Source organism: Macrobrachium nipponense, chromosome 1, assembly GCF_015104395.2.
Source record: "Macrobrachium nipponense isolate FS-2020 chromosome 1, ASM1510439v2, whole genome shotgun sequence".
Lineage (NCBI taxonomy): Eukaryota > Metazoa > Arthropoda > Malacostraca > Decapoda > Palaemonidae > Macrobrachium > Macrobrachium nipponense.
The window spans coordinates 88,286,827-88,312,261 of NC_087200.1; the positions used below are offsets into that span (position 1 = coordinate 88,286,827).

The window sequence follows — 25,435 nt, forward strand, 5'->3', positions numbered from 1 at the left end:
ATGACACTTCCGAGACTAAAATTAACAATATAGTATATAATTTTAACGTGTGTCGCCACCTCAACTTATCAAAATTGATAATTGCAATACTCAACTTGGTAGTAGGAGTCTCAAGAAAGTCAGACATCTTCACAATAAGCACAATAAAGTTTCCAAACACAAGAATGCGTGTAGGTATCGCAGTGCTATAGAAAGGAATGATGGGAGTCGTGTGGGTAGTAGTAGTAGTAGCGGGCAGTAGTCGGATGTAGAACGGCACCTTGTAGTAACGGGGGATGTTGAGAAAGGAGAGGACTAATTGGTAAGGGACCTCTGATAGTGGTTTTATCACGCCCCAGTTACTATACCGACACCCTATAAGGGTGAGCGAGCTGGGTATATTCCTAGCATTCCATGCAACTTTTTTTTCTGGTATATTTAGCAGTTTTTATACCTTAGAAATGGTGCTATAAGGAACATTTCACGGAGCGGCATAGGTTGAGCCCAGAAATTATGTGTCTATTCCACAACCCACCGGTAAGATGAAGGAAAGGAACAAGAGAAAGAAAGATACAAACGTGCCCGGTTAAGGGCAACGATGAGTTACACGATCCGTTGGGCAGCCACCATGGGACCTAAGGAAAAAGTGTCCATAGATCTGTGGGCAACATCCTTATGATAGAAAGAGGTGAATGTGGACTGGTGTAACCAAGTACCAGCACTCGAAACTCTAAGAACAGCCAAATTCTTCTTGAAAGCCAGAGAGGGACCAATACCCTTGTCTGATGGCTTAATGTAACCAGAAAGAGATTGTATTTTTGGACACCTCTTTCTTCAAACACCCCATGCTAACAAAAACCCTAGGACAACCTGGCCTAAGATGTCATGTCCTCTTAAGATAGCAATGCAGAGCCCTGATAGGACACAACAAGTCATCCAGAGATGGAATGGAAAAGGAGACAAACCTGCCATCCTGCACCGAAAATTTCTGAGTCTTAGCCACGAATTCCGGGACAAATTCGAAGGACACTGATCCCCAAACCCTGGAGTGCTTCACAGCATAGCTCAGGCCATGAAGCTCCCCCACTCTCTTCAAAGAAGCCAAGGCCAGGCAGAAAACTGTTTCGAGTGTCAAGTTCCTGTATGATGAACAACGTAAAGGTTCATATGGAGCTTTAGTGAAACTTCTCAGGACCAAGGAAACTTCCCATGTTGGAGGCTTGAGCCCCCTTGGAGAACACGAATGCTCAAACCCCTTAAACAGCAAGGAAAGTTCCCAGGTTGAGGAGATGTCAATACCTCTAAGATGTAAAACTAAACTCAGGGCCACCCTGTAGCCTCTAATGGCAGAAACAGACAAGCTTTTCTCGTCCCTGATGAAGACCAAAAACTTTGCTATGCGCTGAATAGAGGTTCTGAGTGGAGAAAACCCCCATTTACAACACCAATTACAGTAGATCACCCATTTACCTTGGTAAACAGCAGAGGTAGATTTCCTGAGAATGCTAGACATATGTCCTGCTGTCTTCTGAGAAAAGCCTCTCGCTTGGAGAAGATACTTGATAGCCTCCAACTGTGAAGAGACAGGGATCTGCTGACTGGTAGAATCTTTCTAATTGTGGCTGACAAAGATACTGCCACGGGAGAATCTCCTTCGGCACTTCCCACAACAATGACAGCAGATCTGGAAACCATTCTGCCTGCAGCCAAAGAGGAATTATGAATGTTATCCTGAGACTCTGCAAACTCATCATTCTGTTCAGGACTTCGCGGATCAAATGAAATGGAAGGAAAGCATACACCTCCAGGTTGTCCCAGGGATGTTGGAACGCGTCCTCCACTAACACCAGAGGATCCGGAACCACCGAACAGAATACCTCTAGTTTCCTGTTGAACTGGGTCGCAAAGAGGTCTAGCATAGGTCTACCCCAAACCTGGAAGAGCCTGTCTGCCACGACCTGATGAAGAGACCACACTGTGCCTAGGACCTGATCCCGACAACTGAGCTTTTCTGCAATCACATTCCATTTGCCTGGGATATACCTGGCTGAGAGATCCACCAAACTGCTGACCGCCCACTGGTGAACCTCAACTGTCAAAGAGTGAAGTTGACGCGAAACCAGTCCCCCTTGCTTGTTCACATAAGCAACCACCGTGGTGTTGCCCAACATGAAAACAACAGAATGTCCCTCTACTTTCTCCCAAAATTCCTTCAGACCCAGAACTTTAACTCTAAGACACTGATATGCTGCTGTCAGTCCTCCAAACTCCAAACACCCTAAGTAATGAGGGCGCCTAAATGAGGGAGGTATCTGAAAACAGATGGAAGTCCAGCAGAAGAGAATGCAGAGGAACACCCTTCAAGAGATTCTGATCGTCCAACCACCAATGAAGATCTTCTCTCAGTTCTAGAGATAGAGGTACCTTTATCAGGGGTGAGTCCCCCGCCAGAGACCAGAAGTCACTAACTCTCCATTGCAGAGACTGAAGATGAAGTTGCCCATGAGGGACCAGCTTCTCCAGAGAAGACAAAATCCCCAGAAGAATCTGCCACTGATGAGCTGACTGATCCGGTTGCGACAGGATGTCGTGTGCCACAACTCGCAACTTCTCCAACCTCTGATCTAACGGGAAAACCCTCGAGACTGCCGTTGTGATAGTAATTGCTTCGTAGCAAAGGAAGTTAAAGGAAACGAAAACACATTTTCGAGAAGTTCGGCAGCAAGGAGGCATTAGCGCATGTTGTTGGAGGTGCCTGTTCTCATGATGGTTCTAGAATCGGCAGGAGTGTTGTGGAACTCGTCAGGCGCCGTCGTGACGTGAGAAACACAGCGGTTTCTGATGCAATACCTCATATAGATTCTTCGGAGAAGTTCCGGTAATCTTACCTTTTCAACAAAAATGGATGCCGGAGTAACTTAACTGGTCCAGAGCAAACCCCAATAAAGCCAACCTGGCAATTAACACTAATCTAAATTATTTAGTGACAGGCATAAGAAACACTACAGTAAGGCCTGCAACAATGAATCTGCTTAGGTTGCTGAAGATTAGATCTAACAATTAACAATGAGACAGGCAGTCAACACCATTCTTGCTCCTAAATTCTCTGGTGGAAGTTGAATGGGTATCTGAATAGTAGATCCAGGGTCAGACTGTCTCATACACCACACACACACACACACACACACACACACACACATACACACTTCACTAGATGTGTATGATCTTAAATAATAGACCAAAGACCCAGGGTATACTTGGAGGGAATGCTGTATAGAGAGAGAGGAGAGAGAGAGAGAGAGAGAGAGAGAGAGAGAGAGAGAGAGAGAGAGAGAGAGAGAGAGGGTGTGAGTGTCAAGACTCATAACATCAGTAAAAGTCTGAATGTAAGGGCAAGGAATTGGCTTCATTACCTGTCTCTGGAAGTCTGCTTAACACACTAAAAAAAATAGCTCAAGTAACAAGAGGTTTAAAATCTATCATCTTAAAGCACAAAAAAGGCAGTGTATACTGCATATGGGTGTAGGAGACACTTTTACATTTTTTCTGACTGCATAAGGGTGCAGGAGACACATTTTTACATTTTTCATGTGAACTCCTTACCAAGGATCCTGCTGTTCAGGGTTTAAAGTACCTGTGTGAACAGCATTAGCATCACTATTTCTTTTTAAACATTAAACAGAATCTTGTAGCCATTAAGTTATTTCCCATAATATTTTTACTAAACCCTCTGATCCATTCACAAAGTACGATAACTGCTAAAGCAGCTCTGAAATCATCCAAATAATGTTTATTCTCATTCAATGTGCCAGCAATTAACTAAGCAAGAAGTTGCGACCACAATAAAAATTATAGAAATATCTTAGAGAAACCAGATTCTGCTGAGTAACTAAGTTCAGACCAATGAAAACTAAAGGAAAAGTATGGGGAAGGGGATTGTTGTTTAATCCATGGATACTGCATGGAGCTAAACAAAAAATTTAATGGCTTGGGTAACAGTGGCATCGTGGTTGAGTAAAAAATTATTTTCAGGTACTTTGGGAAAACTAATGAGAATCTTCATGGAAAAACCCACCTAGCATAACAGCACTTATGGCAAGCCAATCTTCACCAAAAAAAGTATGTACATATGAGAAAAACTTGTAAACTAGCACCTAAAAAATTTACAAAATATGACAAATTTCTTATCAATTTGTGTTTTTCATAACTAACAAACCTGTGGTCTTAAATTTGGGATAAATAACTTAGCACCAGCTGCAAACCGGTAAAGTTAAAAAATTATGTATGCAAGGGACTATTGGCTTCTGTGCTTGGTCACGAGTCATGTGGAGCCACCCACATACCCCTCTTTAACTTGTGATCCTGTTCGTTATTCTTCCAACCTAGGTTAGTTGTTAGAAAGAGGTGGGCCTTTGTATGTTAAGACCTCAGGTTTGTTAGTTATAGAAAATGCAAATTGATTAAAAATTTGATATTTGTTCATATACGAAACAAACCTTCGGTCTTAACATTAGGAAGTTTGCCACCTATGATCAGTTTTCTGAATAGCAGTATTCTACGAAACACATTGACTCTGAGGAAGATAAGAATATCTGTTCTTCTAACAAACCATGTATCCACTTATGTAGGTTTGTTATCCTTCCTCTCCCTCTTGCTGAAGAGAGGAATGTCTTGCTACTGATAAGTATCTTACACTGATGATAACTAACAGTATGGCTACTTCACTCACCTGTATCTTGTCCATTTCAGCTTATGATGGTACTCTCTTCTTTCTGCCTGAAGTAAAGAAGGAGAAAGAAATTTTAAAAGGAAAGAGACCAGTTATCTCATCCATTTCACACTCATACCATCATCTTAGACAAGATACTAACTGACCAGCCAGGGGTGATGGATGAGTTACACAATTTGTTGAGCAGCCACCAAAAGACCCAAGGAAAATGTGTTAAAGGACCTCTGGGCAACATCCTTTATGTAAAGGGAATAGAAAGTGGTTTGTTGTAACAATGAACCATCTCTCAAAATTCAACGAACAGACGCCTTCTTAAATTGCTCAATATGAGTTCTTTCCTCTAAACGTCATGGGTTCTTGCCTTCCCGCCGTCATTGGACTCTCTCGTTCCTGTAGAATAAGGCCCTGCTGGCACTTCTTTCCTGACTCGGCCTGTCCCAACTTAAAGTCTTCGTCAAACAACATGTTGAAGAAGTACAAGGTCCTGACAGAACCTTCCCATTCAATGTCCAAGGAACTGTGGGTAAAATTCTTATGTAGAACTTGAAAATGGTTCGATACAGTCCCGAACCAACCTTCATGATCATTTTAACAGATATGTTCTTAATTACCAGAAAGGCTCGTAGTATTCCTCTGATGACCTTCGCTTCTGTATGACCCAAATTGGTACAAACTTGACAACTAGGAAAAGGCTTGACTAATCACCTCAAATAATAAAAATACATGGAAATTTCTGACCCCTCTTCCTACGTTTGGCTTGTGTTTACTTAACGTCTACCAGATTTACATTCCAGGTGACGGAATCTTTTAGATAACCACGGAGTACTTTGACAAGTCAAAGTTGCCCCTCCTGAAGGTCTCTAACATAAACCCACACCGTACTGAGCATGACAAAAACAGAGGCATATCTGTCATCATGACCTGTGAAATATTGGCTCATTATCCTGGTTTCTGGGGCAAACTGGAAACTATTGTTCCCACCTACTTTTGAATCTACATTAAAAACCTGGCTATTGAGTACTCCCACTCTACCAAGGTCAGAGGGAAAATAGTGTCCCCGGTCGGTTTCCTGTAACGACTGATGTATGGGCTTGGTAGTACACCCCAGTGAGTCTACTCTGATACAGAGTACGTTTTCATGAAGTACATCAGAGTTTCTTATGTACACAAGCCAGTTCAATGCTCTTGAGTCATCTGAAGATTACTTAGTGTGATGTGATATTCACATACCAGATGACCTAATCACCAGTCACATGTGTATCCCCATACAGGTAACTACAGAGACAGTTTCCTCTGTTCTGACAACAGTTCCACAAGATCTTTGTCTACTGAGAGAATGCCTTTAATAGACAGAAACCTCCTCTTTAAGGCAGTCACTGCAGAAGGCTCATTTTGTATATGTGAGATGAAGAACCCTGAAGTCATCTTACATCTGCCCACAAAATCTTAGAACTGTTAGTTTGAAAAAAAGATACTGGGCAAACTTCAGACCTGAGATATTAATTCTACCTATTGGTGCTACCTCTTCCCACACAAACCTGGTGGAGAAGGTTGTGTTAAGATAAACCTTATCAGTCACTCATCTTGGGTCCTCCTCAATTACTGGAAACCCTTCCTCTGTTCAGGATATGATGGAACAGGTAGAACGGAGGGCTTGTGTAACCTCCAGGTTGTTCCCAGTATACCGATTGAAATCCTCAGCCAGCTCGAAGAGTGAGAACCCTGTAGTAGACAGGTCTTATATAAGTTTTCAAGTATACAGATATCATAGGAAAACTGAAAGGAGTGTCATATGATAATATATTCTACTCAGACACGTCCTAATTATCCTACTGTCCAAGGAATGAACCTGTTAAACAGGACAGGACTCATTCGGTCATAGGAATGTTACTTTCCAACTGCGAAACATCCTATGCGGTGATCTGTTACAATGTACGGACATATGTTCAATTTTACCTTCCAAAAGTGAAATCCTATACTGCCAGAAACCACCATCGTGCTATTCTCGAGCAACCTAGCACAGAATTGTACCCAACCTAACTTAACCCAACCTCAAACTCTTTGAAGAATGGGAAATTCTCAACCTTCCTTTTCCAGAACTCATGAAGTTTAATGACCTGCTTCAGTCAACTGAGGCTTGAACCCGCTAGGCTAGGTTCATACTACATGTCTTCAATACTTAGAAATTAGGCCAGGATGGAAGAGACTCATTCGAAGGTGCTAGGTTAGTCTAGCAACCAAGCACTTAGACTAGGCTAAGTAGGTATGGTCACATTTGAACTGGTTAACTTACTCTAAGTTGGCAAGACCAGGTTCATACTGGCTTGGCTAGGTTAGGCTAGGTTAATTCTTCCACCAATTAGGCTAGGCTAACTCCTCCATAACTTAGGCTAGGCTAAGTTGATTAGTAGAATTATGCTAACTAGTCTAAGCTACAATAGACTAGCTTATTCTAGAAACTCAACGACATAGGTTAGGGTAAAGTCATCTAAGAAAGTTCGGCTAAAACCACAACCACGGTCCACCTGCTAGGCTGAGGTGTTATAAGTGTTCCAAATGGGTACACCTAGGTACTTGTTTACGCTCGACTATGCTAAGAACTTTACTACTCAGACCAAGCTATGAAGTAAAGGCATGTTCAAGTAGCAAGGCCATACTAAGTCATCAACCCATTGTTAGGCTAAGTTGACATGAATGCCAGAACTAACTAACCCAGGAATTAGGCTAAGCTAACTACGAACTGTATCACTCAGACTAAGCTAATATAGTAAATGCAGGTTCAAAAGCTAAGACCTCAACCATTGGCTAGGCTAAGTTGGTACATGTATGCTCAAACTAGGGTACATGTATGCCCGAACCAGTTAGTTCGGACAGTCTAAGCTAAGAACTACTACTCAGATTAAACTAAAATAGTAGCGGCAGATTCGGACTAGCTGGGGTAGGCTATGAATTTAAACACCTGTCAGGCTAAAAGGTATGACTCAATTGGCTAGGCTATAGCATACTAGGTTACAAGTGCACTACTTAGGCTTGGCTTCCTAAAATGGTGAAAGAAAGCAGTTCCACTGCCTTCTTTTGACATGAAGTTTTCTTCATGACCTATACTCCAGAAATTCACTCAATGAGTACGCTTGAATCTTAGTTTATGGGATACCTATCGCAGCTAATTCTACTCCCAACAAAAAAACCGCCTTGTGCGATCAGAAACTGAAAGGTGTTTCGTGAGTTATCGTTAAAGAGGAATGGTTCCACAATACTTTACTGCAAATGAACCAACCTATCGACTAACTATAGAAGCGTTTGGTCAATATTCTTATAGGAACAAACCAGATTATACCAAAAAGTATATAAAACAAGGGAATTCTTCTTACCTGTAAAGGTTTGAAGTTTTGGGTCAACCCAAAGTCTGTTAATTCCCACAATGCAGACTGTATGTGATTACTAGATGAATCCATAGACTGGTTATGATGGGCGCCAATGTTGGTAGACAGCAGGTGAATGTGGCTGATGCACCTTCACTTCTCTTAGAACGTAAATGAGAGGGTGGCACATCTCATTAACCACTGCGTGGACCTTATGGCCGTTAAGCATTGTGTGCATCGTAAAACTACGACTGTTCTCGTTCTTATGATAACCAGTCCCCAGAGTTCTTACGAATGATTTCTATGCCCATCACTGTTTACAGTCGCTTCCTACGACTGTCATAGTCCTCACGACCGTCATATTCCTTACGGCCGTCATATTCCTCACAGCCGTCATAGTTCATACATTCGTTATAATTCTCATTGTCTTCATAGTCCTAATGGCCATCATAGCTCTCATGGCCGTCATAGTTCTTACAGCCGTCATAGTTCTTGCAGTCGTTATATTTCTCATGACACTCTTAGTTCTTAAATCTGCCGTGGTTCTTACGTCCGTCACAGCTCTACAGCCGTCATGCTTTTCACAACCTAGGCTATCACTGGACCGTTGACAACCTAAATGGCAACCGTCTAAAGTAGACTGAGCTAATAACTACTGCTTAAGCTTTCTTCTTTAGAGGGATGTGACAGTCCTTGGCTCGAAGACGAAGAAAAAGTAATTCTTCGCCACTTGGCACAGGGCTCTGTTAGCATACTGTTATTTCAAAATTTAACTAGAGCAAGCACCGTCATTGCCATGGCTTATGCTAGAAGAAAATTCAAGACCACAACAACGACGATGGTTCCCGTCTTCTGTCTCGCGCGTTTTTTTTATTTTATTTCCCTTCAAAAACTTCCAAATTTCTCCAAAAGTGCGTTGCCCCAAAATGAAAGCGTAATTATGTTGATGCCACCGAAGATGAGAGGTTGGCAGCAGTAGGCTGTCGTGACGTCATGACTGCCACCATTTTGATAGCGGTTTTGGCTATGACGTCATCACGCTTGATGGAACGTGAGGTTGTTGATGGTACTCTTGCTGCCAAGACAAAGAGACCCAAAATGCCTCTACGACCGTCATGGTTTTCTGTGGCATTGTTACTTTTTACAAGGATGTGACAGTCTTGGCTCGAAGATGAAGAAGAAATTATTCTTCTCCTCTTGGCACGAGGATCAGTCACAAAGTCCCTGAATCGAGCATTCTCCAACTCTTCACATCCGCACTAGACCAAGCTTCTATCAGTCACTTGTTCGACATTTACAACTTCTTCTTGTGCTTTCTTATAATAGGGATGTAACAGTCCTGGCTCGAAGATGGAGAAGAAACTTCTCCTCTTGGCCCGAGGATCAGCCACGAAGTCCCTATTCTCTAACAATTGGCAGGAGAACGCATTGGCGTCAACGTCACCGAAGCTTGTTGAGACCTAAGCGGAAGGAGACAGAAGAAAGACTTGCGTCTTTTCCACTAGAATGTTTGTTATTTCTCCTAATGCTTGCAACTTCTCTCAAAAAATGTGCGTGTCACCAAATCAGAAAGCGTAGTAGTACAGTACTCTTGTACATCGAAGAAGCGAAAATGGAAGCATGTCTCCTTGTAGGTCGCAGCTGTGACGTGACGCCATGTTTATGACATCACTGAGCATCTTGAATGTGATGCCCGCACTCGACAGGAAGCGCAAGGCTGTTGTTGTTATTCCTGTAGGCATAGCAACCTAACTCAAAAGGATGAGGTGTTGTACTATCTGCTTCTCTACAGATGTCTACGCATTCGACCGCCATTCAGTGCATATCAGGGTAGAAGGGACATCCATAGCGAGGGATCCTGGAGTGAAGCGTGACATCATATAGCAAACCAACTGCCCTTCTTGGGTTGGTACTCCTGATAGGCCTAACGCCGATTGCACACCCCCATCAACTCTGCCTACATATCTGTAACGAAAACAAGATGGCAATGCATGCCCCTCCCCGCAGGGAAAAGAGCACAATTAGTCAAAATTACTTCCCAAAGCACGTCCAGATTCATCCAAGCTTTGGATTCATAGGCAAGCCTTACAGTATATGTGAAATATCCAAAGTACAGGCAGCGAATTAACTGTATCTGAACAGTTTCTGCACCTACGACCTACGACACGATGTGTGAACTCGGACGTCAAAAACGTAGAAGATAATATCCGGGTGTTTATCTGCTTCTTGTGATATCCAGGAAATCTCGAAAGATGAGAAGACTCCATGTTTACAATAGCGCCCGGAAACTCCACACGCAACAGATTCAAAACAACAGGGGGGCAAAGTAAACTGGCTTTTAAAGGACGGAAGCAAAGCACGTCCTCTCTTAAAGGTGGTAAGAAAATAACTAACGGGATCGCGAGATAAAGAGGGATATGTGCGTGGATCCACATGACTCCTGACCAAGCACAGACGTCAATAGTCCCTTGCGTACACAATTTTTTAACTTGGCCGGTTTCCAGCTGGCAATATACTATTTATCCTAATGTTAAGACCGAAGGTTTGTTTTGTATATGAACAAAACTAATATTAGCAAGGGAAAACATATGAAAAAGAATAAATGTCACTGATACTTCTGGTTTACTACAGAACAACACATTTAAAATGCATGATCATCATCATCCCCAACAGTGCAATGCATGAGGGGACAGATTATTATTCCTGAAGATAAATTATGAAGATGAAGAGGAATCTTTCATGCACTCTACCCTTTGGGAATCATAAAACTTGTCCTGGTCCAACTATATGACTAATGGAGAAAAAATTAAATGATCTGAGGAAAATTCACAAATAAATTTTGAATAGTACAGACATTTACAAGAAGCATCATGTAAAAGAGCCTTGACTTCAAGGTTTTTCTTAAAAAAAGGCTGAAAATGCCTTGATTTCAAGACTCCTCACTTTCACCAAGGAGACTACTTCCTAAAAATCATTTTCATATCGCAAAATTACCTATCTTTACGAATACAAAATGGAATTTTTAGTTTCTCCTTTTATTTTTTACCATGTCAGTTATCCAAGACAAAGGAGATTACCATTCCTAAATGCCCCTATCTACCAAAGATAGCCATCCACAGCTCTAATTGGACAAAGGGAAAGGTCTTCTTTGTTCCTTCCTATAAAGGGGAGGCTTTTTTGTTCCTTCCTTTAAGGTAAGGTCTTCTTTGTTCCTTCCTTTAAAAGTGAACAAAGGGCATAAAAAAAGATGCAACATGAAATTAAGATGTTTATGTCATGATTAAAAATCCTTGAACATGAGGCAATAAAAAAACCCTCTCCTCTCTGGAAGTGACATAATAAGGGAATACATGGCTCTCCCTCATTTCATGAGAAAAAGCACTTCTTCAGGGTGAGCTCCATCAACAAAGCTTGATTTTCAAGCCTTGTGACAGACTCATCAGGTATTTCATAAACAAGAAGAGATCCCAAGATGGACCAATGACTAATTCTCTCCTTCAGAGTGCTGACATATTCTCTTTAAATGATGGTAGGCAAATAAATATACTATGCCTAAAATCTCAAATAATTGGGCTACAGCTGATCTGTTGTCTTCAAAGGCTGACACAGACAACTTCCTAGACCAGTGTAAAAACAATAAAAAATCTGTTATTTGAACTGATCTATGTTCACTCCATTTAAAAAATTGCACTTGGACTAAAATACGCTAGCAGTGGAGCTCTTCTCAGGGTCTGTGGTGACCCTAGCCACCCTTGCCAAAAAATCCACATTAGTGAGGCCTCATGATAGCCTCCAAGGCTAGAGGCTGAGGTCTAAATTTTATGGAAAAAATCTGAAATGAGGCCACTGCTATAACACACTGATTTCTGGAAGGGGTTATCAATGACCAGACAGATAGGGCCAAAATGAGAAAAGGTATAAACCTCTATGTTGTCCCACTTTGTGATGAAGACACTGAACCCAATGCTGCTGAATCTAGTAGTGTAACAAGAGTACAGTACTTTATTGTTCATGAGGGTTCAAAAACAAGTTTGTCAGATATTCTCCACAACAGTTACATCTTTCCACAGCAGTTACATCATTTAAATCTGTGGATAGATGAAGTGAACACTTGGTAGAAAAATTCTGATTGTGCCTGAAGAGGGACTTCATCATATCAGTGGACCCAGCCACATGTTCTCCTCTGCCCACAAGACGATCTGCTGGGTGGCATAATTTTTCAGACCTGTTCCTCCTTCATTCTTTGGGTATGCAAAACTGTTGAGCTGTCTATCACGACTCCTACCACTCTGTTCTCCATATCATCTCCATATGTGGGGTGGGGGATTGCTGGGTCTAAAATTTTACATATTTAAGTGTTCTTTCTTCTATGGATCATTTTCCTAATGTTTGTGCACTCAATAGAAGAGTGCCTTACTAATTCAAGCATCTGCAAACAACACCACTTCTGGCAACTGAGAAACAAGTGGGACTAGGGAGGTCTTGACATGAGCAGTTGAGCAAAGTCCTTATTCCAATATCAATTTCAGGAAAATATGTTTGGAGGGAAAACTCAAGTTCCCCAATGTGTGTGGCAAACAGGCCATCCCTGAATGAGGCTGCTGGATCAGCTCAGAAGGACAAAATAGTTGTTACTGTTCATTCCCTAAGCTAACCACCACCACACTGAGGCTTTAGTTCTCATGCCTGGGGAAGATCTAAGCAGACCAATATTTGCCATGAGCTATCCAGTCCAGGCAGCTAAGGAGTGGAACCACTATAGTTCCTGCTGGAATTCATTATTTTAAGGTCTTCGACCCAACAACACATCCACAAAGCCCTTTGTTGTTGTTAGAGGTTTGCAGAAGTCCCTAAGCCTTTAATTGTATAGTCTGCCACACTGCAAAAAAATGTATGGCTTATTTCAATCATCAATGTGAGGCTTCTCTGGACATAAGCCAAGCAATAATGTAATGTACCAATTTGGAACATCATGTAAAAATATTATTACCACAGCATTGGATAATTATTAAAAATAAACATGACCAGGGGAAATAAAGAGATCTTCAGTGAGCATAACAGATAGACCTTACAGTGTGAACATCAAAAGCTACATAAAAGCCACAGCAAGCATAGTGTACAGGGTACAACATGTCAGCATAAATTATCACCTAACCCTATAGAATATGACATTACAATAGATAAACTTCTCTGACTGCTAGGTAAACTGTATACTGAATCCCCAAGAAGAAAACTCTTTAGCTTCTAATTCCAATGAAAAGACTACACATAACAAAGAAAAGCGAGAAGAAAAAGAACTATGTAGTACATGCAGCTTTGTAAATGAATCAAGTCAAACAGCATACACATATACCTTTTTTTAGCCCTTACATATTATTTTCTATTGAAACTAAACATGTATATATGAAAAGGATCAGAACTGATGCACCATCTCTAGTTAATTGACATTTTGCAGTATAGAGAGTGAAGTGCAAAAAGAATGATGTACTGTAGTTCGTAACAATTACTGCGATGTTCATACGACATGGCTGACAGAAAAAAAACCAGCGACAGAAATCAACTAACATAATAAAAGAGAGCGCTTACATTTAAGTTTATCACTCCTATGATCAAAAGTTCAAATTTCTAAGGCATGCTGGATTAAGAATACACAAAAACTCTATAAAGATTACATTTTCTGAAACCTATCAGCTAATTCATGATAATAGCATCAATTCTTCATTTCAGACAAAATGAAAATGACAAACGTGAAGTTCTCTCACTTTCAGAGATAATTATTCAAATAAAATGCACAAATCATAATTAACCATAGTAGTCTTAAAACTATAAGTATACTGTATAGTATGTATTAGTATTATTCCCAGGGTAATTGGGGGAACATAACATCCCCTGCTTTAATTTGTTTTGCAGAAAGTGAGTAACTTCAGTCCCCATTAATTTCAGTGTTGTATGGTGATCATATTACACAATTCTCAAGCCTGAGGGTGTGCCCAAGCCTATGTTTACGACCTTCCAGTCTTCAGTTTCAGTTCCCTTGCTCGAAAGTAAATGTATGTTTACTTTCTTCTGCTTGTTTTCTTTAGCCTCTATCTAATCATACCTGGCTTACTCTATTATATATTAACCCTTATTTTACTTGTGTTAATGGGTCCAAGAGGGGTGCAGTTACATTCAAAATGCTGTTATTGGAACAGTGAATATCTGACTAGGCATGCTACTTCCAAAATCTTAAGTCTAAACCTGGTTAGCCTGTACAGATTATGTAAACTTTAAAAACAGGTTGTAGAATCCAAGGGAATAAGAACTATACATTATTGCTGCAAAAAACAAGTGCATTTTAAACAAAAAGTACCCAAAAAATGTAGCAATTTGCCATGCAAATAATCTTACATACGACCACCATAATAGGCTAGCCTACTCAAACTACATACATATTCATGATCAAATAACTGTAAGATGAAATACATGCAATCCACTGGTGGTGTATAATATTATTACTGCTCCTTGATACTGTGATGCTGCATGCACAGAAAAAACTACACTTGTATTTCATGGGTGCCAATAAATTCCATCAAAGGCTTTAATAAAATTCTTACTAAGGACACATTCAAAAGCATATATTTAATTGAATATTAGAAATTATGAACAATTAAGAATCAAGCACTGTTTTAATTATAAGGATCCAAATAACTGTATAAAGATGGGGATGCATGCATTTTGGCTACTTCTAATTTATGGGGTTGACAATTCACTACTAAAATTATATCCTCATAAGCATAAATTAGAATCATTGTTTTATTTTTTAAAGATATGCAATGCCACCATTTAATACAATTTAAGAGATAATCATGAAGGGGACTTCCTATTCTGGTTAACATGCAAAAATTATCAGATATAAATTAAGGAAATGTACATGTATAGTAATTATTACATCAAAATAGAATAGTAGCTTAAGCATGCTCATGCAACAGATACGCTGTTCTAGTGTTAAAGCTATAGTAATTTGCAGAGTATGGAGGGTGGAGAATGCAAGTTTCCGAAAAAATAAGAAAGAGAGTTTTCCCCTGGCTGAATGAGCACCTTTACCCTGACATCCATGCCCGGCAGACCACTTCTAAGTTGCTCTTCTGATGGAAGTAATGATGGAATCAGTAGTGTTCTGTTGTCCCATGTCAAAGCCACTTCAAATTTGTTCAAAAGATTCACAATATAGGATTTGGCATCCACTGGAGCACATGTAGAAGATTTAAATACATGTTTGAGGTCATCTAACTTCATTATCCCTGTGAATAAAATATACGTAAGAGGTTTGCAAATTAGAGGAAAAATAATTTATGTAAAACTGATAAGAATGCATGTAAATACCATAAAGCATCTTCAAAAAATTTCAAAGCTCTTTCAAACAATTAATAAGGAACTGAATATTCTGTTTTTGTTTTAACTTTAATTGCCAGGTACCCCTCCCCATTTTATTCAAGAATCTCTCGACTTTCAAGTACATACTGTATATTCTTTGTAACTGGCCTCAGATGTCGTACTACATTTCAGTATGATGGTATCAATAAAATGAATCATGAACTGTTGGGTGTTGATTGCAGCTGTGACTAAAACTGTAAAAATCTGTAAAATTAATCCTAAGGAAAGTGGATTTAAATAGAAATATATAAAATACTTAATGAATAAATGATGATGATAAGGAAACATAAATGAAAATTACATGTCCAGTGTTTAAAAATAGGAAGCACTTGTACATTGCAAAGATGTCCGTCATTCTTGTACGTATACGCACTTTCATATGAATGGCAAATTAATTTTCATATTGTTTTGCCCCCCTAAGAAATTGAGGCATTTTTACTATCAACATTTTTATAACTTTATGAGAATTTCTGCAGATAGTCGAAATATGGCAACAAATGACAATTTTTTAATTAATTTGTATTCTTTATAACCACAAACCTAAAGTTCTTCACATAGGGTTCTGCAAAGCTAACTAAAAAGGACCCAACCTCTCAGGCCTTTGTGTCAAAAGACTTTGTTGGCACCGGATGAACAAGAAGTAATCAGATGTGCATACAGTACTTCTTCAATTGCAGATGCCAATACAGAGCATGCAAGACCTCATGATATCAAGGCTTTGCCCTTCCATCACTTTAAAAAATAACCTGTCAGTTCATAGGGTGCTGAAGGCTGGTACATGGGTTCGTTAAAAGACCTTCACCTCCTTCTACCTTTGGGATGTGGCCCAAAGATCCTTTGACATTTTTTCCTTAGATTCAGTAGTGACTGCTCAGCAAGTTGTGTAGCTCATCCAGTGTGTCCCTAGTGGGACAGGTTATATCTTGCCTAAGATGTTGCTTATATAAGTGAGAATGAACAGGGTAACTGGCCTTCTTCCTTTCCCTTTCTTCTTCTCTTCCAGCAGACAGGGGAAAGATGTAAGCCATCATTTGCTGGAACTGGCTAGATACAGGTGAGTGAGCAACCATTCTATTTCCTACTATGACAGTTCCTATATAGTAATACAAATTCTATAAACAGAAGCTAGTTCTAGTCTCTCTCTTACAAGGGGAGAGAGGGATTGATAATAGAACAATGTTGGTACCTACCTATTCTGCTATCTATGACAATTAAAGTTCTTTTCCTGCTTCCTAGACACAATGTAAACTGGTGTTCTCATTGTGTCAAAACCTAGATGTCTGGCTGTTGAGTAACCTTTCATTTAACTGATCAACGGCATAAAACTCCTTTCTATGTTCTAACAATTGACCAAGAAGTGAGTCCAGGTGAGCCAAACCTCCAGATGCTTTTGAAGGTTACTTTCTCCTTCCACCAAAAGTAAGCCTCCCTATGTAAAGACCTTTGGTAGGTGTACCATATATGAAGAAATGACAAATTTTTAATGTATTTGTATTTTTCATAACTACAAACCTAAGGGCTTTACATTAATGGCCCACCTCATGCCACCCCTCACAAAATTACCTAACTACAAACCTAAGGGCTTTACATTTATGACCCACCTCATTCCACCCCTCATAAAATTACCTAACTGGAAGATAATTGGTACATCACACCTCACAAGAGGGGGAAGAGAGGTCAGACTCCACCTACTTCTAGGGTCCGAGACATTATGAAAATTAATATGCCAATTTGCCATTCATATGAAAGTATAAGAATTATGAACATCTTCACAATATATATATACACATACTAGTACTACTAATACTTACTTTGTATTTTCAAACACCTGACCTGTCATTTCTAATCTAAACTGCATTATCATCATTTATTCAGTAAGTATTTCATATATTTCTATTCAAATCCACTTTTCTTAGGATAAGTTTTACAGATATTTACAGTTTTAGTCATGGCCTCAACCAACACCCAATGGTTCTTAAGTCATTTTGCTACACCTATAATACAAGAGTGTAGTATGAAATCTGAGTCCAGATACAAAAGAATAAACAGTACTACTTGAAAGTTTCATGTTTTGTGTTCTAGATATTCATTGGAAGACATCAGCACATCATCCACAACTACAGTTTCAAGAAAGGCACTCTCATATGGTCTAAAGATTTTACCTATCCACTGGTTAACAAAGGTGTGTAGAATGGCTATATACTTGCAAACACACTGCAACTATTTATTAAATTACTCTTGCAAATAATTTTACAGCTATATTCAATATTGTTTGTCAGATGACAGAGAAATCAAGATCTTGAGATAAGAACAAATCTGAGAAATTTACAGATAAGTAACAATACTTTAAATATTAATTTTTTGAAATTGGTAGTTTCTGCACTAACATAAATTCACATATTCACATAAAGAATGAGGCATGCAAAGAACTTATCCAAAACTAGTCTGTTTATAAAACTTACCGTTTCGTGCAAAAGGATTTATTTCCCTTATTGTAACAACATGAGCTAACATATCACACAGCCATTGAGGATCAAGGAAGTAGAGATCTTTCAATGTTGCATCTTCATAGTGAAGCATCACACCTGTTTAAATCAAGAGATATCCTTTAATGACAGAAAATAAAAAGTACAATTTGATATTATTACCTACCATATGAAAATTCACTATAAAACTTTCAGTATACTACTGTACATATATTACATATATAATACCACTGAATGAAGTATTTTGGTTCCAGAATGGTGTTATAATGTCCACTTGGGTTACAAATCAAATCATTTTCTGTCATAATGTATTTGAGATCAAATTCTTCCTATACTTTACACTTCTCATATATAGCATACTCTTAACTTACCATTCTCATGAAGAAATGTGGTGCCTTGATTAAGTTCTGCTAAATCTCTGAATGGTCGGTAACCTCTACTAGCCATTTCCTGGGTCACTAGGGTTTGATATTTGTCTGCTGGTAACACAGGATCCCGACCCTGAACCCTCCGCTCAAGTGCCAAAACTCCTACTACATCCTCCAAAGCTAAATATGAGGCTGGTATTCGTTGTTCTAGTAGTCTTTCTTTGCTTCCTAAAATTAAAAACATCAAGTCAACAAGTCAACACCAAATGCTAAAAAAATTAATTCACAAGTTTTACAAAATGACTAAACCATATTTATTATAAGTACTTTCTAAAATGTGGGAAACTCACCTGGTGTTTTCAGAGAGAAAACTGTATCATATACCAAGTTACACAGGAGCTTGATGTTATGTCTGCTCTTACAGCTAACCTGTCAAAGAAAGTTACAATAATATTTTAAGCTCATCTTAGATGGTGACTACATATGCAGAACATATCTCTAAGTAGAAAGAAATATTAAATAAAAATAAGATACAAAACACAAAAATTTACAACATAAGCATTCAATAAACTCTTCCTTGGTCACTTACTTCGATTGTATCTAAAACTCGAGGTAAACCCAGTTTATCTGCATCAATGACATTAATGAATCTATCACGAATCATTTGCTGCAAATCTTCACTCCAGGATGGTGGAAATTTTTCTTTCACAAGGTCATAGTGTGTACCAACAATTAACACAGGGGAATTAGGAGCACGAGCCTGTAATGGGAAAAATGAAAGAACAATGACATAAACCATAGAGCCAAACATAATTAAAAAACCAGGATATGGCACAGATCTAAAAAAAGTACAAACATGTTCAGGTCTTACTCTCACACAAATTCTCTTTCAACAGTATCAATGACAAATGATAGTCAAACATTCCAGGCCCTACATGTGAGTTTGTGTGGTTATTTTTTATAGTGTAGTCATTGTTTCGTCCTCAAAGTTGTTACCCTCCCTGGTGTGCGCCAGCGCCCCAAGGTGGTCTGACTAATATCAAAGAAATATCTTTTAGCCTGGTCTTTTAGCCGGGTATTATGCTATAATAACAAACACTATGACAAGTGATAGAGTATAATGGACTCAAAAGACAAGAAGGCATTTTTTCTCATCTTCAGCAAAAGCTGTACCCAGTTTTCCTATGTCAAAACCTGTAGAAGTGACTATTGCGCATGCGCATTGGCCATCTTGTTTTATGTTTGGGTCGGCCAAAAGACCACAAACCATACTCTTCTGGTCATCACAATCAAAAGATTATTCACCCAGTGGTCCTCTATCTTGAGAATTTTTCTTTGAAATCAATCATGGAATCGCCGACATTTGAAAGTTAAGTGCTCATTTTTAAGATTTAGTTAAAACAGTTAGGTTAAAAACTGTGGAACAAGAAAATTTTATTGTGAAGTACGAAAACTAGTGTTTTGTTTACCCATCCGGCATTGTTTAGAACACGTGACCTACAGGCGAAATGTTCACAGACCTTGAGGTAGACATTGGTACCAAAAGAACCTTGATGAACCCAGAAGGACCAGGAACACAGATGTCAATCAGCCATGGGAAAAACATTGTAGAAGAAAGTCAATCTCCCATGCAGCTTTCAGAAACTGATCAGGATCCTTCCCCCAAAAGGGATATAAGGATCCACCTAAACCCAATGGAAATAACAGCAAATTCAGAGGGTTATAGCAATTCACCCAGGACTTCTGGCCCCCTGGGGAACACACAGCTGGAGCTTAGCTGTAGATATACAATCAGGTTTTGCAAGCTCCCCCAAAAGGGATACACAGTTTGCGGTGTTAGATAACTTCCGCAAGGAAATAATGAATGACATCAAAGATGCTTTTGCTGCTGAAAGGCAACAAATAATGGACATACTGAATGATACACCAAAATGTAAACGTCCTGCATCTTGCAATAGAATGGGGAGAATTGAAACCAAATCTGCCCAAAAAAGAGTTAAGAGTGCAAACCCAACTGGAACCAACAAAATGGTCAGTTCCGGTTATGCGTCTTATGACCAAAATCTAGCAGAGACTAAAATCCTACTCTGATGTTGATAACCCTTGGCGAGATGCCTCAATGTGTATATTCTCTCAGGATGGTAAGTATGTATCTTATTAATGAGAGAAAGACCATGATAGAAGAAGTACATGTTGAATTTAGGGACAGGTCAGCCTTTCCTAACACTGAATGGCGCCTGATGCCACCTTTGCCAAACGTGGAGAAGCCTCAAAAGGAAGCTGTTCTTCTAGCTGGAAATTTGGCATTAAGAGCTGTAGAGGAAACTCTTCACCAGGTAAATGGGACAGGAAGTTAGTGCCATTATGAACACGACTCAGGTGGCTCACCATGTACCACCAGCCTTCTGCCCCTTCACATTTAAAGTCATAAATCATGTGAAAACACATTTTCAAAATTATGTAGTAACCAGAAAGCGGGAAACATTGGCAGAATTAAAACCATTTGCTTCGGTTATCCCGGTTTCAGAAAACTCCACCGAAGAATGGGCAACACTACAACTTCCCTTTGATAGGAAAAAGCTCACACTAGATATTGCAACTCAGCAATTTGGTACTCCAATGAGAAGGATTTCAGAAGGTACATCAGCATCAGTTTCGTGCTAGGACCCACCACCTCAGTGTCTTAACCACTTCCTCACTGTTAGAAGTAACCACAAAAAGTGCGAATGGAGGTACTGGAAAACTCCAAGAAGTCGCTTCCCAATGTGACTACCCTATTACAGTCTAATGTCTTCTGCCGAGACCTGTTTGAGGAGTCTATTGTGACTCAAATAAAAGAACAAGCATGTCAACAAAACTGCACAGTGTATGCTCTACTGGGAAAAGATTTCAGCAAACAAAAAACCAGAAATTTCCTCTTACCAAATCCAAAAAAGGCACGATTTGATCATAAATCATATAGGCCTCCATTTACTTCCAATAGCTCTCCTCATACACAGGCAGCGTAGTCAGAAGGGACAGCACCCTCAAAAGGGACAAAAACCTGCATAGCAAAAAACTTATCCTTTTCACAAGGTCCAAAAACCAGCTTATAGAGGAAAAGGAAAAGCAACACCTAGAATGCCCATTAAGGGAAAAGGCCGAGGAAGGGGGGGGATCTCAATAGGAATTGTTTGGTTGGGGGTCGACTTCAGAAGTTTCAAATGGAACAGAAGTCTTCTCTTTGGGGACACAGCATTATTCTCAACGGACTGGGGTGGAAATGGTCTCACCCTCCTCCACCTTTGAAAGGGTTCTTTCAAAAACCGGAACCCTTTATGAAAGATTAGGTGCAGAAGGCCCTCTTAAAAGGAGCCATAGAGAAACATACTCACATTCGGCACCAGGCATGTCTCTTCAGTGTTCCCAAAAAGGATTCTTCAGAATGAAGGGTGATCCTCGATATGTTAACATTGAACAAACACATTGTTTGCCTAAAGTTTCGAATGACTACCGTTGCCCAATTATGTTCTGTCATTCCAAAAGGGACCTGGACAGTTTCTATAGATCTGAAAGACACATATTGGCACATCCCTATTGCCTTTCCCTACAACCCCTTCCTAGAGTTCCGGATAGGAAAAAGTACACACAGATTCAAGGTCATGCCTTTCGGGCTAAACACTGCCCCGAGAATCTTTACAAAATTGGTGACGGTAGTTGTTCGGGAACTCAGGAAAGAAGGAATACATGTGATAGCTTATTTAGACGACTGGTTAGTCTGGGGAGCCACAAGAAAAGTGCCTGAAAAGCCTAGAAACAGTAGTCAACAGACGCCAGTCAAAAGGCTTTATTATAAATTGGAAAAAATCCCGTATCACACCCAGCAGACATATTCAGTGGCTGGGAATATGTTGGGACACGGTTCACAGCCTTTTGTATCTTCCCCTCAAAACTCAGAACAGAATAAGGAAAAACCTCAAAAGGTTCCTGACACAGCCCATTGCTTCCAGACGGCAATTAGAGCGCATGATGGGTCTGCTACAGTTTGCATTTATAACAGATCCAATACTCAGGTTGCAACTGAAAATCGTGAACAAATTTTGGATGTCACTTGCGAGAAAATGGATGCGAGACAATACTCACAAAATGCATAAAAAACTTGGGGAGATACTTTGGCCATGGACATGGAAGGAATCTCTGGCAAAACAGATCACCCTGACTCCTTCTGTAAAAGTAACAATACACACAGATGCCTCGTTGAAAGGTTGGGGAGGACATTGGGAGGATCGTCAGGTAGTGGGGAGGTGGTCAGCTACTCTAAGGAATTGTCATATCAATTTCCTAGAGCTGATGGCTGTCTTTTTGTCTCTAAAGATACTCAAACCTCCAGAACAGACACATTCTGCTGGTCCTAAACAATACGACTGCAATGTCTTGCATTACAAAATTGGGATCACGCTCACCTCCTCGCAATATGGTAATGTTAGCCATTCTTTGGATGGCACAGGAAAAGAGGTGGCATTTGTCTGTAACTCACCTTACAGGGTCTCTCAATGTAATAGCAGACTCTTTGTCAAGTAACATGACACAGCCTCAATAGAATGGTCATTGGACAACCACTCCTTTCAAATTATATACAACCTACTTCCACAACCAGAAGTGGGCCTGTTTGCCACATACGAGAATCACAAACTCCCAGTATATGTGTCCCCAAATGTGGACAAGCAAGCAATAGCGAGAGATGCCTTCCTACAGGACTGGAACAACTGGAAGACGATTTATCTTTTTCCTCCATTGTCCCTGATTTCGAAGGTTTTGAACAAGCTCCTAACCTTCAACAAACAGCTTACCTAATAGCCCCAAATTGGCCAAACAGGCATTGGTTCCTACTACTTCAGCAGCAGACAAAGAGGTCAATTCCATTATCATCCGCTGTACTATCCCAGAAAGTAGGAGGGAAAGTCGTTTATCGTTTACGCATCCTCCTTTCTAAACCGAGACCTTCACGTCTGGATTTTTAAAATATAATCTACTGTGAAAACTATTCACTAAATATTGCTAGGTACCTAGTACAAAAACTACAGACATCATCTATCCAGCAATACCAATCCGTATGGAGAATATTGTAAGATTATATCCAGGGTGAGAGCCCAATCGAGATTTCTATAGAAACACTAATGAATTTTCCTATACACCTCTTTGAAGACAAACATCTTGCAGTTACAACAATATAGCATACAAGGCTGCATTAACAGAACCCTTGCTTTATGGATTTGGGATTGATTCCAACATAGAAGTTGTAACTTCCCTTATGCAGTCTTTTTCTTTACAGAAAGACTTCCAATTAATTGGTCCCTGAATAAGGTACTCAAACTTTTATGTACTCCTCAATTGAACAGATCTAATGTAACCACCACATGCATGCTTCAAAAAGCAATCTTCCTGGTAACATTAGCATCAGGAGCACGTATTAGTGAATTGGGCTCTCTTAAACGGGAAGATATATCACACAAACTGCTGATAACCAGTTATTGTTATCCCCTGGACCATCATTCCTGGCCAAGAATGAGAATCCTTTAGAGGAAATCTCTTATTCTTATAAGAAAACTCAGTTTAGCTGACAAAACGTTATGCCCAGTTCAAGCACTTAAGGATTACCTAGAGGTCATGGAAAATGTTTCAGAAGATCCAATTTTCCTACATCCTAGAATAATTTTAGTGTCCCTCATTAAAAAGGCTAACCCACATCCCTTTCCTAGATCACTTGATATTAGGAAAGTAAGTACATCATTGGCCTTTTTCTTTTTTGAAGAAGTTTCTGAATGTACTGGGTGGTCATCAGAGTCAGTATTCTTAAAACTACTGCCATGGGCTGGAACAAATTTGAATGCACCGTGTATCAGTAGGTGGTATGGTTAGTCCTGACCCCATAGGCACCACGACAGAAAACCAGGGGTCTCCCTAACGGGTGGGTATGTTGACTATCGCTGGGGAAGGTGTGTAAAGGTCGCAACCATGCCCAGCATATTTAGGTAAGTCACCATAGAACTTTATGCTAAAAGTATATCCTATGTGTTTTCATTATCTTATTTACTGAAACTAGTGGCTTGACACTGGACCTAAAATTATTTAATCTTAAAACTTTGAGATATTTGGGATGAAAATTTGTGAGCTTAAATTTTTCCACCTGTCAATTTCTTTGTAATGCTCCTTTGAGGACTAAACCTATTTTTGGTAGTTGCTGTTAAGTCCTCAAAAAACCCCACTTTGCAGACGAAAAACCATGGGATTTGGGTAAAGGTACATCCTGCATTGACCAACAGAGTTATAGTTTGTGGTCTTTTTGCCGGCGCGAACATAAAACAAGATGACCGATGCGCATGCACAATAGTCACTTCTAAAGGTTTTGATGTAGGAAAACTGGGTACAGATTTCGCTGAAAACTGGGTACAGATTTCGCTGAAAACGAGAAAAAATGCTTTTTTGTCTTTTGAGTCCATCATACTCTATCACTTGTCATAGAGTTTGTCATTATGGCATAATACCTGGCTACAAGACCAGACTAAAAGATATTTCTTTGATATCAGTCTGATCACCTTGGGGAGCTGGCGCACACCAGGGAGGGTAACTCCTTTGAGGACTCAACAGCGACTACCAAAAATAGGTTTTTCCTACATCGAAACCTGTTTTTTACTTGGTTCCTCAATACTATCGGTCTCTATATCTTTAATTCATAACAGGCTATTAAGAAACAAGTAAACTTAACTACTGATGGCTGCTGCTTATTATGTAGGTACTACTATGTAAAAAATAATCCCTTATGCTTAGACATTCTTCTTTGGAAAAGGCAACAAGTAGTAAGTGCTGTTACTTTAGATACTACTGTAAAGTATGGTAGTCAATAACAGCAATGGAAATAACTGTATTTTATTCTATTTTGCATTTGATTGTAACCTGTGTTTGTGTCTGTGGGTTGGATTTATTAATCATTCTTGGACACCAGTCATTCATAGCCCATAGGTTAACCTTGTACACTTGACCTTCATTCTATAGAAGTACATAACATGAATTTCTTTTACTTTATTTTAGGAAAAAGTTTCTAATATATATCAGTAC

The 25,435-nt window shown here is 39.6% G+C and overlaps 1 protein-coding gene across 16 annotated transcripts in view; it reads right to left on the reverse strand.

Moving 5' to 3' along the window:
- Positions 1-25,435, reverse strand: part of LOC135219441 (leucine-rich repeat serine/threonine-protein kinase 1-like) — a 940,187-nt gene that overhangs the window by 265,154 nt on the left and 649,598 nt on the right. For 14 of the 16 annotated variants that reach the window (XM_064256227.1, XM_064256225.1, XM_064256224.1 and 11 more), the window contains 5 exons: positions 18,930-19,100; positions 18,691-18,769; positions 18,344-18,568; positions 17,949-18,071; positions 15,151-15,353 (listed from right to left, as the gene is read on the reverse strand). In XM_064256227.1, coding sequence (XP_064112297.1) covers positions 15,151-15,353; positions 17,949-18,071; positions 18,344-18,568; positions 18,691-18,769; positions 18,930-19,100 — 801 coding nt within the window. The remainder of the gene's footprint in view (positions 1-15,150; positions 15,354-17,948; positions 18,072-18,343; positions 18,569-18,690; positions 18,770-18,929; positions 19,101-25,435) is intronic. The other 2 variants (XM_064256222.1, XM_064256221.1) reach the window with 1 other exon arrangement.